The 13,737-nt window shown below is 37.9% G+C and overlaps 2 protein-coding genes across 2 annotated transcripts in view; both read left to right on the top strand.

Moving 5' to 3' along the window:
* LOC125270828 overlaps nucleotides 1–13,737 on the top strand; it is a 455,327-nt gene that overhangs the window by 264,393 nt on the left and 177,197 nt on the right. The gene's annotated exons all lie outside the window — the stretch shown is intronic.
* Nucleotides 6,139–9,789, top strand: LOC125270834. The gene is made up of 4 exons (XM_048194820.1): nucleotides 6,139–6,265; nucleotides 8,468–8,785; nucleotides 8,976–9,272; nucleotides 9,378–9,789. Exons 1-4 carry the CDS (start codon nucleotides 6,220–6,222, stop codon nucleotides 9,719–9,721), a joined length of 1,005 nt encoding a protein of 334 aa, XP_048050777.1. The 5' UTR covers nucleotides 6,139–6,219; the 3' UTR covers nucleotides 9,722–9,789.

Below are 13,737 nucleotides of genomic sequence, written 5' to 3'. Positions count from 1 at the left end.
GAAAATGGTGCTGTTTTCTGCTGCTGCCGCTGGATCTCTGCTGATTTTGGCTGTAATTGGGACATTGTGTATCTGCAGGAAACGCAGAGATGCAGGTCAAGTGAATCTACAGCTCTCGCGTCTGTAAAAACAATGTGTAAGTGTCATGTACAGTTCAAAGTAACTCCATAGCCATTGCAATAGTATATTAGAGTTTAAAATGTGTATGATTGCATACTGCATACTACAACTCATTGCACATATTTGGCAGTGTGCTGTATATTATTGTTCGAACATGTTTTGTGGTTTCAACAGTCAGTCATGTGGCTTGATTTTATTTATGGTCACTGTTAAATTATTATTATTAAATTATTATTAAAGTTGCTCTTGTGTTCTAAAATTTCATAATAAAAGTCCTTAAACAATTTCTCTCCATTTCACACAACCACAAAACAGTCATTCAACGACTCATATCCCATAATATTCTCTGATTCTATCCCATAATACACATGTGATGGTCAGGTTCAATTCTTTATCAATCCTCCTGATGAATTTGCCACAGATATGAGTACTTTTATTCATTTGTGTTTGTCTTACAGGAATCAGACGTGACGGAGGATATTTACACGTGTTTCACCGCAGAACAAAGATCAAACTCTCTGTGATTCTGTTTCCTCCCAAATCATGTATTGATGATCACTATAACTGCATCTAGCTTTTATGCTCTATTACTGTGCCAAATATAATTGTAGGTGTTTTGTCATTTATATTTCCTATAAGTGATTTTTGATAAGTTTGTGGTACTGATAAATATTGCTTTGCTCAAACTGGATTACTTAGTATAAAAGGATTTTTTTTTTTTTTTTTTGGTCTGCCTTTATCAATAAAGTTTTCTCTCTCTGAGGTTCAAGAGTTTTTCCATGCTTTATTACATTATATTATGACAAGCGCCCCCTGGAGGAATACAAACTTTGTGTATTTTAACCATTTCAGCAGTGTACCCCATATAAACCTTTACATTATCAAAACATTATTTGAAAATTAACATTATTATTAAGCTCATTTCTTTGTTTTTCTCTCCACAATAATAAACAAACAACTTCCTGTAGCTTCTGCTTTAACCTGAGAAAATACACGTGTGGGACATATGATAATAAACTTTGAGAACACAGTGAAATAAATATGTAAACACAGCAGAAACACAACAGACAATGATTATGTCTTTAAAACTAATTTGTCTCATCTGAGCAGTAGTTCAAAAAATGTTATGCACTACATGGTTTTTAAAATCATTCATGATAACTGTTTGCTGCAACACTTTCTTTTCATGATTTAGTTTCCCAGGGTTGGTAATGCAATACCAAAATGAATAAATGACAAAACATATGATTAGTCGCTTTGGATAAAATCAGACTATCTCACAATGTCTACAGGGAGTGCAGAATTATTAGGCAAGTTGATTTTCTGATCATATTTTTTTCCCAAGCACATTTTACCAATTCCAATCCACATCAATCTTAATAACTACTATTAATATTGTTTTTAATCATTTATAAGTGATATATAATTGTTCATGAAGGCTGGAAATGAAAAATGCCTTATATTCAGGTGTGCAGAATTATTAGGCAAGTTTTCTTTTACAGGCAAAATGAGCCAAAAAAGAGATTTAACTCAGACTGAAAAGTCAAAAATTATTAAATACTCATGAGAAGGACGCAATACTAATGCAATACTAGAAATTGCAAAGTTAAAGCATGACCAAGGGACAGCAAAATGCTCATTGGGTCAGCGGGGTCATACAAAAACAAGTGGAAAAGAAAAGACACATGTTAACTGCAAAATAATTAAGAATTAAGGTGAAGAATTAAGTGTGAAACCATCAGGAACCCTTTAGTCTCCAGCGCCACCATTTTCCAGAGCTGCAACCTACCTGGAGTCTCCAGAAGTGCAAGGTGTTAGGATCTCAGAGACTTAGGTTAGCTAAAGAATCCTAAAAAATGACCTGCACTTGATAAGAATCACAAGCTGAAGTGTTATAAAATACATGAAGACTGGGTTTTAATAGGGCTTATAGACAGACAGCTTGAGAATGACTCCTGATGGACCAGCACCACATCCTCTTGTACCACTGTTTGAAGAATTTAACCAGCATCTGGCAGTAAGGTGTTTGAGTTCACTTCTTATCCTGAAATGTCTGTCTTGCAGAGATGGACTAAAAATGATCTTCCAAAACTTACTGCCAGATTCTGGAAGATAAATTCTTCAAACAGTGGTACAAGAGGATGTGGTGCTGGTCCTTCAGGAGTCACTCTCAATCTGTCTGTCTATAAGGCCTATAAAAACCCAGTCTTCATGTATTTTATAACACTTCAGCTTGTGATTCTTATCAAGTGCGGGTCATTTTTTAGGATTCTTTAGCTAACCTAAGTCTCTGAGATCCTGACACCTTGCACTTCTGGAGACTCCAGGTAGGTTGCAGTTCTGGAAAATGGTGGCGCTGGAGACTAAAGGGTTCCTGATGGTTTCACACATAATTCTTAATTATTTTGCAGTTAACGTGTCTTTTCTTTTCCACCTGTTTTTGTCTGACCCCGCTGACCCAATGAGCATTTTGCTGTCCCTTGGTCATGCTTTAACTTTGCAATTTCTAGTATTGCATTAGTATTGCATCCTTCTCATGAGTATTTAATAATTTTTGACTTTTCAGTCTGAGTTAAATCTCTTTTTTGGCTCATTTTGCCTGTAAAAGAAAACTTGCCTAATAATTCTGCACACCTGAATATAAGGCATTTTTCATTTCCAGCCTTCATGAACAATTATATATCACTTATAAATGATTAAAAACAATATTAATAGTAGTTATTAAGATTGATGTGGATTGGAATTGGTAAAATGTGCTTGGGAAAAAAATATGATCAGAAAATCAACTTGCCTAATAATTCTGCACTCCCTGTATATCATCATATAAAGCAGTTAACATCTGCTCACTGTAAAGCGCTGACCTCAGTGCTTTATAGTCTCAGCCTCAAAGTCACGCCCACAGACCGTTGGCTGAACGTCTGATGCATATGGCACACTTATCTGGAAACACTTTGAAGTCGTTATCTGGTTGGTTGAATTACACAGGATGTCCGGGAAACGTGTGCGTCATGTTCTTTATCATCTCTAAGACTGAAACTTAAGATTTAGTCCTACACTTCACTTAAATTATGACTGAGATGCTTGATAACTAACTTTCAAGTGCAGCTTTGAGCCAAGAATTGTTTTAGTCTTAAGTCAATTCTTAGCAGTGTTATTGTGAGTAATTCTCAGATGCTTGATAAATACGGGCCCAGACCTTCTGACATCAGTCTGAATGACAACAATCTGATAAAAACAACATCTAAACCTCTGTTAATTCTCAATAAGTACTTCTGTAGACGTATGAAAATAAAGTCAATCTGGTTTGTAATAAGTGAAGCTGGTAATGCCGTTTGTGGAGTTGTTAAATAGATCTTGAGAGATTTAATGTTTTTTATCTTCACTCTAAAAAATGCTGGGTTAAAAACAACCCAAGCTGGGTTAAATATGGACAAACCCAGTAGGTTGGGTTAAAGGGCACCTATTATGCCCTCTTTCACAAGATGTAATATAAGTCTCTGGTCTGGTCAAGTTTCAGCTGAAAATACCCCACAAATTTGCCCCTATGGGGTGAGCGAAAACATGCCTTTTACTATATTACTATAAATAAATCCAAAATTTGTTGAAAAAAATGGCTGGGTGAAAACAAACCAATCCCTGGGTTTGTCCATTTTTTAGAGTGTTCAGGTGATTTCATCTAAGGCTGGCTGAAGTCATTTGTTGCTATTGTGTTTCTCTTTCCTTCAGTGATTCTGCTTGTTAACAGCAGGTGTTCATCACTAATGCTCAATAATCACTTAATTAATTGTCGTTAACTTTAACTCTGCTTCAGTGTTACTTTAACGCTATTTAGAGAGTTTTTTTGAGCAGAGTTGATTTAATTTTGCTGTGCCAGGGTTCCAGCTTAAGCCAACTTCTGTTTTAAGGCTTTTAAACTTCTGTTTTTCTCTTATTTTCTGGCCTTAGCATGAACCCTTTCAGTGGTCGGGCTATTTTTGTGAAAGCAACATTCCCATGAACTTCATATTGTATTAATGTTGAGTGTCAATCAACAGTATACAAACCTCTGCTAGACTGCATGTAGTCTCTCAAATTACTACACAACCTCATCTTGTTTTTGTGCGATTTGATAAGAATCTCGCTAATGTGGTGTTTATGTGGAACGTTGGAATCCATAGAGTTTGAATATTAATCATATTTTCACATCAGAGAACTCTTCAATCTGTTCCTGCTCCATAAAGCCATTAGAGAAACTCTGAAATCAGTCTGAGAGGAGAAACAATTGAGACATTTGGATCAGAAATGAACAACAAAGGACCTGAAGACTGAAGTTACAGAAGAGAGCAGAGCCAAACACTGACAGGATCTCATGACAAGATGAAACTGTTGCTTTAAGACATTTTAAAATGTTATGGATCAGTTTATTTCTGTTTTAAAATGATGTCATTGATCTACTGAAAGTTAAGGCCCACTTGAGCTCAAAATGACAAAGTTTAGACCATGAATTAATGAGCTAAAATTGTGCTAGATCAGGCATGGTGAACTCCGGTCCTGGAGAGCCACAGTCCTGCAGAATTCAGCTCCAACCCTGATAAAAACTCACTTGTCTGTAGCTTTATAGTGACCAATCAACCCTTGATTAGCTTCTTCAGGTGTGTTTGATTAGGGTTGGAGCTAAACTCTGCAGGACTGTGGCTCTCTAGGACCAGTGGTGTAATGTAACGAAGTAATAAAAGTAATTTTTGGGAGAATCTGTACTTTACTTGAGTCTTTACATTTCTGTCAACTTTTATTTTTACTCCACTACATTTCTTAAACAAAATGTATACTTTTACTCCGATACATTTTCCCAAAGCATTTTCGTTACTTACTACAAAATAAAGTCGGAAGAACACAAACTGCAAGCATGTGCAATAAGTGCTCGCACAACCACGGCTGATTTTATTTTCCAGGTTGCGTCCGTTGCTGGAGCTGCTGAGAAGAGTGCGCTGTCATTATACCGTACGAGAGCGACCTCTAGAGTTGAAATAAAAACTATCACTGATGCCTCGTAGAGTTTGTTTTGACACGTGACGTGAGGCTGCACGCTGCACAAAAACAGATTTAAAACGGACAACAAAACGGTTTGTTATACACACACTACAGTACATGTTTTCATATCTTTATAAAGTAATTAGTTTGTTGAGTAGATGCTGCATTAGTGGAGAACAGCAGTATGTTTGCCGTCGAGGCTGAGAGGATGCTAACATTAGTACCTCAAGCGGTTAAAACAATGTGACAAAAACACCAACTCTTTAATGTCACGATTGTTAGGCTACCATTAATTTGCATTAGTTTATCCATTTGTTCGCTGTTATGCATTCGTCATCCAGCGAAGTTGCATATTTAAACTGTATTCTCATCATGCAGCGACAGAAAAATTTATCAGAAATGTATTCGATTTGTTCTTTTTATTGGCACTGTAACACATAATTTGATTAGATAGTCATTAAGTTTCAACATTTACATTTTAACATTTTAAAGTTGTCTCTTACATTAGTTATAATGCAATATGAATTAACATGAACGATCAATGTATAATTAATATATTAGTATTTTTTTATATTTAAAAATTACAATAAACATTTAGCCATTTTTTAACTCAAAGAAACAAAATGTAAGAAAGAGTTCAAACTGAACACAATCTTGCTGCTCAAATAGAACAATTTTAAATATATTTTTGCTCCATTTTACATTTACTTTTACTTTCAATACTTACGTACGTTTAATATATATATATATATAAAAAAAAATACTTTTTGTGTTTAAGTACAAAAAATATCACATACTTTAAAACTTTCTAAACAGTGAATTTGACTTCTACCAACGTCATTTTCTGGTAAGATATCTGTACTTTTACTCAAGTATGGTTTTATACACCACTGTCCAGGACCAACATTCGCCACCCCTGTGCTAGATGGTCACATGCATTAACGGCAGATTTGCAGTTATTTTAGCTGACGGTGGAGTTTCACATCATTTTACTACAGAGCAGCTTCACATCAGTGTATCTGTCATTTTATTACTGAAGCAGTTTTGAAGAGTTTCTCTTTTCATATTTGTGGACTGAAACTGTTGAAGATGTTTTGGATTGTTTTGTTCTGTTTGTGTTTCTGGCGTCTGAATGGTGAGTTTGAAACATGTTTTAATGGATTCAGTTGCTTCTGTTCTGGTACCATGTAATAAAATTCACTGTTACAGGACAGTACTGATGGGGGGAATTCATTCAATTCTAAGTCTGGGTGAACTCAAACTGACAGAAAAATCCTAACTCAGGAGGTGACAAACTTATTTATATACAATGTTTATACAAGAAAATCCCCCAACATGTTCAGTAATCCTGGAAATAACTGCTATACAGCTCACAACAACACTTATAAAATCCACTGCAAACACAGAAAAGAACCACAGTGGGTGAATACAGATATATCCATATATAATAAAAAAAGTAAAACTTATAGTCAGTTGGAGGCTTCAGCATTTCACTGAATCAAACTTCTGCAGTACATGTTCTTTCCACTCATTTGTGCATTTCGTTCTCAAGTCTTTCTCAAAAGCAAGTTTTATCAAGTGGTATTATCAGCATATTCGCAATCAATGAACTCCGTACCTGTCAGGTCCAACAGTGATTTTAGTTTGATTTTGTCCAGAAAACACTCATCAGAGTCCAGGTCTGCGAGAGCTTGCATGAATTTATTGTTAGTCAAACCGAAGTCTCATCATTGTGTTCATGTTGTTCGACTGTTTCCTCAACAGAGTAATTCTCCAAGTTCTCACTCATTGTGTGTTGTCTTTTGTTTGGTTTGATTTCGGCTGGGACCAGATCACAGCTGACTGTCCAAAGCTCTTCAATTCTTTGAATGCAATCAGCTGAAGTGTTTTGTAGTAAAATACCAGTCAGAAGTCTAGCAGCTGTGTTTTGGATGTTTGTATGTGATTTAGATATAGGATTCGCTAATACCTGCATGCATGAGTTGCAGTAGTCTAGTCGAGATGACTTTAAAGCACATTAAAAAACTCTTCACTTTGTAAGGAGTCTTTGCTGCAAAAAAAAACCTGATTTCACTACTGCATGTACTTGCTTATCCAAAGTCAAACCAGAATCAAACACAACACCCACATTTTTAACAGAGGGCTGGACACGTGAGGCCAGGTAACAGAGCACATGATGTAAGTGGATAGAAACAGCTAGAAGTCTGAACATAATTGCCTCAATCTTATTTTCATTGAGAGTAGAAATCACAATCATTACGTTCTGAGGGATTTTGTGGAAAGGGAACTTTCACTTTTGAGATTAAAGGGCCTCCCACTGCCTAACAGTTGGATGTTTTATGGGGTTTTGAACTGAATGTAGTGAGAGTGAATTTCTGGAAGTGAAGTTGAATGTCTGGCAGGTGTAGAAGTAGCATCTCTCCACTTAAGACAATCCATAACTGCCCAGCCCAAATCTCAAATTCTCTCCTCTAAAATCTGTTTTATTCTCTAGCATTCATTCTTAACCTCCATAATTGCAGCTTCCTCTCTTGGTTTCAAATACCTTTCACAAGCCTTGACTTCTAAAGAACTAATGTGGTTTTGATGAATGTGCAGATTATCCAGCACCTGGGTTTCAAACTTATAAAAACGGGTACTCAGATTTCCTTCTACTTCACTTGTTGTAGTTTCCATATATTTAACTCTATTAGCCAAAACCAGAGAGATCATCATCTTTAGGAGTGGAGGAGGTGATAGTAAAACACTTCTTCAAGCTCGCTAGTCTCATCAGCATCAGACTACAGATAAAGACTGCTTAAATCAGGTCTCTTTTGGGTTCCTGATACACAGTAAATGCGTCTGAACTATATTTAGTCTCTGTGAGATACTCACTCCCGCTCTCAGCAGGGTCAGACGCCGTTTAGAAACATTATGAGGAAGTATCAACTAAAGAATGAGTATACATGCAATAAACTGACTAGCAGGGGCAAAACACCATATCCAAAACTCCAGCAAGCACACACAGCTTTCACTCAACATCATTTGAATGATTTTTGTTCTTCAGTTTGAAGAAAAACACAATAAAAATGTAGGATACCATCCGTTGAGCTTTTGAGACCAATATAGAGTACAAACAAGTAACCTTCATGGAAAGTTTGTATACAATCCACAGGTTTAAACAGCTCCAGGCAAGGAAAATTCAAATGAAATAATCCAATCATTTTGCGCACACTTACCCTCACCCTCATACCTGAGGAACATACCACCCCTAGTGTTGAGGAAAAGAACTACAGCAACAGTAAATTCAACCTAGAACTTGTTTAAAGCTTTAATCTGTGAAAACTCTGTTCTTCAGGTGCGTTTGGTGATGAAGAGGAGTCAGTGTCAGTGAAGGAGGGAGATTCAGTCACTCTAAACTCTGATCTTACTGAAATAAAGGATGTTGATGTGATTCAGTGGAGGTTTGGAAACACTTTAATAGCTGAAATCAATAAACGGATCGACAGATTCACTGTATATGATGATGTTCTTGATGGGAGATTCAGAGACAGACTGAAGCTGGGCAATCAAACTGGATCTCTGACCATCACAAACATCACAATGAAACATACTGGAGATTATAAACTACTGATCAACAGTGTGAAAAAGAAAAAAGTTAATGTCATTATCTATGGTGAGGTTAAATTAAAATTTAAATTAATTCAAGCATAATTTTGTTTCTTTCGTCGTTTTATGATATTGTTTGTTTCAAACTGACATTTTATACAATTTAATTTAGTAAAACATTGTGAAGTGATTTAACAGTATTAATCTGTGACAAAAACCTGTTTGAGTTTCTTCTGTGTGTGTTTTTGGTTTTTCAGAATTGATGTCAGCGATGGAGGGATATTATACCACTCTAAAATTTGATATTACTGAAATAAAAGATGGTGATGTGATTCAGTGGAGGTTTGGAAACACTTTAATAGCTGAAATCAATAAACGTGTTGACAGAATCACTGTATATGATGATGTTCTTGATGGGAGATTCAGAGACAGACTGAAGCTGGACAAACAAACTGGATCTCTGACCATCACAGACATCACAGATGAACAGACTGGATCTTATATACTAGAGATCAACAGTGTGAGAAAGAAAAAGTTCAGTGTCCGTATATCTGGTGAGGTTAAAAATTTAATGTAGTAAAACATTGTGAAGTGATTTCACAGTATTAATCTGTGACAAACCCTGTTTGTGTTTCTTCTGTGTGTGTTTCTGGTATCAGGATCAGTGAAGTCATTGACCGTGAAGGAGGGAGATTCAGTCACTTTAAACTCTGATCTTACTGAAATGAAGGATGATGATGTAATTCAGTGGAGATTACGGGATGATAATGATAAGTGGTGGTCTAAAATTTTAATAGCTGAAATCAATAAACATGTCGACAGATTCACTGTATATGATGATGTTCTTGATGGGAGATTCAGAGACAGACTGAAGCTGGATAAACAAACTGGATCTCTGACCATCACAAACATCACAACTGAACATGTTGGACTTTATGAACGAAATATCAACATTATGAACACTGAGTTCTTTCTCGCTGTCTTTGGTAAGTTAAATATTTGAGTCAACATTTTATGTTTTAATCACCAGATACAATTATTAATTTTTGCCTGTTTTTGTTTTATGTTTTGTTTTATTTGTGTTTCATTATTTATTTGAAATTTAAATACTAACCCGATTCCAAAAAAGTTGGGACACTGTACAAATTGTGAATAAAAACAGAATGCAATGATGTGGAAGTTTCAAATTTCAATATTTTATTCAGAATACAACATAGATGACATATCAAATGTTTAAACTGAGAAAATGCTAAAGCTTGTGCTGTAAACTTGTGCTAAAGCACAAGTGGCTAATGACTACCTCACTCAGTATTTGCGATCGCTACCACCGCCTATACCCAGAAAGGTAAGATTTGCATTACCTGACAAGTTTAATGGTTATGCTGAGCAATGTAAAGTTTTCATACGCCAAGTAGAAATCTTTTTTATGCATCAAGGAAGTGACTTTGATTCTGAAGAGAAGAAGTGTGCATTCCTCATGTCATTGCTAACGGGCAAAGCGATCGAGTGGGCTGCTGCAGTTTAGGAAACTGATCGCTTGTTCCAAACATCCTATCCATATTTTGTAAAACAACTTAGAGATGTGTTTGAATACCCAGCAGGGGGCAAGGATGTTTCCACTCGTTTAATGCAGCTAACTCAAGGCCGCAGATCCGCTGCTGAATATGCTATTGAGTTCAGAACGCTTGCTGCTCAGAGTGGTTGGAACGAAAAAAGCCATGTTTCGTTGCAGTTTGAATATGGAGTTACTGGCAGAGCTTGTATGTAAGGGTGAGGATCACTCCTTTTCTGAGTATGTCACATTAGCCATCAAGATTGACAATCTCATGCGTACTCATCGCCCTCAAAGCAAGTCAACGAGACCCATGCATACCCCGCAAGCTACCCAGATTTCCGACTCAAGCCACGCCAATGATCATGCCAGTCCTGAGCCCATGCAGCTAGGAGTCACGAGATTATCTACTGATGAGAGATCAAGACGATTAATTCAGAATCTATGTTTCTACTGCGGTAATGCAGGCCACCACAACGCAGTCTGTCCACTCAAAGCCCGGAGAAACTTCGCTGACAACAGCCGGGTAAGTGTTGACAATATTTCAGTTACCAACTCCAAATCTCTCACTACCACTGTCACGATTACTGCTGAAAATGACTCTTTTGAATTCACAGCGCTGATTGACTCTGGCTCAGCATTAAACCTAATTCATCAATACCTCATTACAACATTCCTGTCCAGCACTGTGGTCCTCCACTCAAGGTAAACGAAGTTAACAACAAACCCATTGGAGATGGCATCACTCAACAAACTCTGCCCATGAAAATGCAAGTAGGACTATTTCACCAAGAAACCATCTCCTTCTACGTCATTGACTCTCCGTGCCATGAAATCATCCTCAGATACCCCTGGCTATCTGTTCACCCAGTCATCTCTTGGCAACGTGGTGAGATCATACATTGGTCACAATTCTGTTTTTCTAATTGCCTGAATAACACCATTACCAAGTCTTGTCTTACAACCAGCATAGAGAGTCCAGAATGTAAGCTAGTCACCATACCATCATGCTATCAAGAACTTCAGGAAGTCTTCAGCAAAACCAAAGCCACTCAACTGCAACCTCATCGTCCATGGGATTGTACCATTGATCTCCTACCAAATGCCATACCACCGAAAAGTAAAGTATATCCTCTGTCACGCCCAGAAAGTCAAGCTATGGAAGAATACATCGAGGAAGCTCTCAGTTCCGGTTTCATTCGTCCATCCACTTCCCCAGCAGCAGCAGGCTTCTTTTTCGTGGAGAAGAAGGATGGAGGACTTCGTCCATGCATTGATTATCGAGGTTTGAACAATGTCACAGTTAAGTTTTGTTATCCTCTACCACTAGTTCCTGCAGCACTTGAACAGCTCAGAGAAGCTAAAATATACACCAAACTAGATCTTAGGAGTGCTTATAACCTCTTTAGGATCAAAGAAGGTGATGAGTGGAAGACTGCATTTTTGACCACTAGGGGGGACTATGAATACCAGGTCATGCCGTATGGGCTAGCCAATGCACCTGCGGTCTTCCAGTCCTTTAAGCTAATTGAATAGTTCTGCAGTAAACTAATCAATAAGCAGTGGAGAAATGGAGTCCGGGAATAACAGTCTACAGAGACAATAATGGACGAGGCTGCCATCTGCTGGTACATAATGGCGTCTGCAGCTGAAAGGTAAAACAGCTTCTAGATGCTCCGACACAAAAGAACCGGTGGGAGGCAGAGTGGAGGTGGAGCCAGTGGCAGGAAGGTGGGCCAGGACCATGGAGCAGAAACAGATGCAGGAGGAGAAGCAGGGCCAAGAGCCAGAGACCAGCAAGCCGGATGTGAGGAGATCATAAAGCCAGGGATTACCAAGGCAAAGCCTGCTGGACAGGAGGTCTCCAGGGCGAAGCGTGATGGACAGAAGGTCTCCAGGGTGGAGCATGATGGACAGGAGCTCTCCAGGGTGGAGCATGATGGATAGAAGGTCTCCAGGACAGAGCTGATGACCACCAGAGCCAAACAGATGGGACCAGAAACCCCCAAGGCAGATCAGCAGCAAACCAGGCATACAGACTTGACTTTCACATTAGTGACTGGAGTGGCACAGTTAACTAACATAGACACAAGGCAGTATTCAGAAGGAAGTACAAGATCTGAACTGCCCTCATGAGTAGGCTTGGCATCAGGTTCGTAGGCAGGTGTAGGAACAGAGTGCACAGGCTCATTGACAGGAACAGACTCATAGACTAGAACAGTTTCAGACTTAGGCTCAGGATCAGACTCAGGAACAGATCTGCAAACTAGGTCTGGGTCAGGAACAGACTTAGGAACAGGAAAATTCTCTGAATTGTGCGCAGCAGTCTTATTCAAAGCCGTTTCGATAAATGTCAACCAAGCACACCATAGCACCACTGCCATCATTGAAAGCACCAAGGAAGGCCAGATGAATTCGGGAACCAGAGAAACGTCAGCAGAAATACTAGATGATAGCGGCTTAGGAAATCCGGCTTCTCTGACCATTCTCACCATTCTTGACATTAACACCCGCCAACCCTCTAAATGTGGGTGGATTTCAGCTGTGGCGGGTCAGACAGACACTCCCACTAGCCACTTTGACGGGTTGAATGTAATTTCAGCCTTATCAAAGGTAGCCAAGCTTGTCGTAGCACAAAATTACAATCCAATCACAATTCATTATCGATTAACTTGCAGTTAGTGAAGGGGGGATAGGTGAAATGTTCTCTCTCTGTCGCGCGCGATCAGATCTGTTTACACCTGAATAGTCAAATACACACAGATGTCAAAATGTGTGGAGTATCTCACGTGAATACAGTCGGTTATGGCTTAAGTGGATGTAAACAGGTGGGTAATAACTGGATATGTGTCATTATATTATGTCTATGCATTCAGCAGCCCAATTAAATACCTGTCTGTCATTAATGTTAATCAGACAGTCAAATAAACTTACTGTATCTGAAAAAAAAAAAGAGTTTAGGCTGTTTAATTTACTAATTTATTTATAGTTTGCTAATTTGCTTCTTTGTTCTTTTCATATAGCCTATCAAAAATAACTTATAAAATGTATCATATTATAGTCATATTAGTAACTTTGGAAAAACCTCTAGCCACAGTGGCTGGTGAGCAAAAAAGTTGATTTTGAATTTCGAAGTTTAGGGAGCCCATATGCAGAGAGGCATGAATCTTCATGAATAATGCTGTGATTCACACCTGAGGAGATTAAGACCCTGCCCCTAATGAGCCGCATAATGAGCCATTCAGTCAGGAATGTTACTGAGTCAACTAAGAAAGAATGCAATGACAAAAGAAATATATCATTTTTTGTATCATTTTGTAGTTTATTTAGAATATAGTGAACTATATAAATGAGAGTCAAAGACAGATTTTGAGTTCACAGTTATACCTGGAAATAAATCCTGTTCAAAGATATATGTGATAATTTACCTTGCATTTGGTGTTTATATGGACCGCCCAAGAGGACGT

Source organism: Megalobrama amblycephala, linkage group LG6 (genome assembly GCF_018812025.1).
Source record: "Megalobrama amblycephala isolate DHTTF-2021 linkage group LG6, ASM1881202v1, whole genome shotgun sequence".
Taxonomy (NCBI): domain Eukaryota; kingdom Metazoa; phylum Chordata; class Actinopteri; order Cypriniformes; family Xenocyprididae; genus Megalobrama; species Megalobrama amblycephala.
The sequence above is the reverse complement of the archived record's forward strand: the minus strand, read 5'-3'. Positions and strand labels throughout refer to the sequence as shown.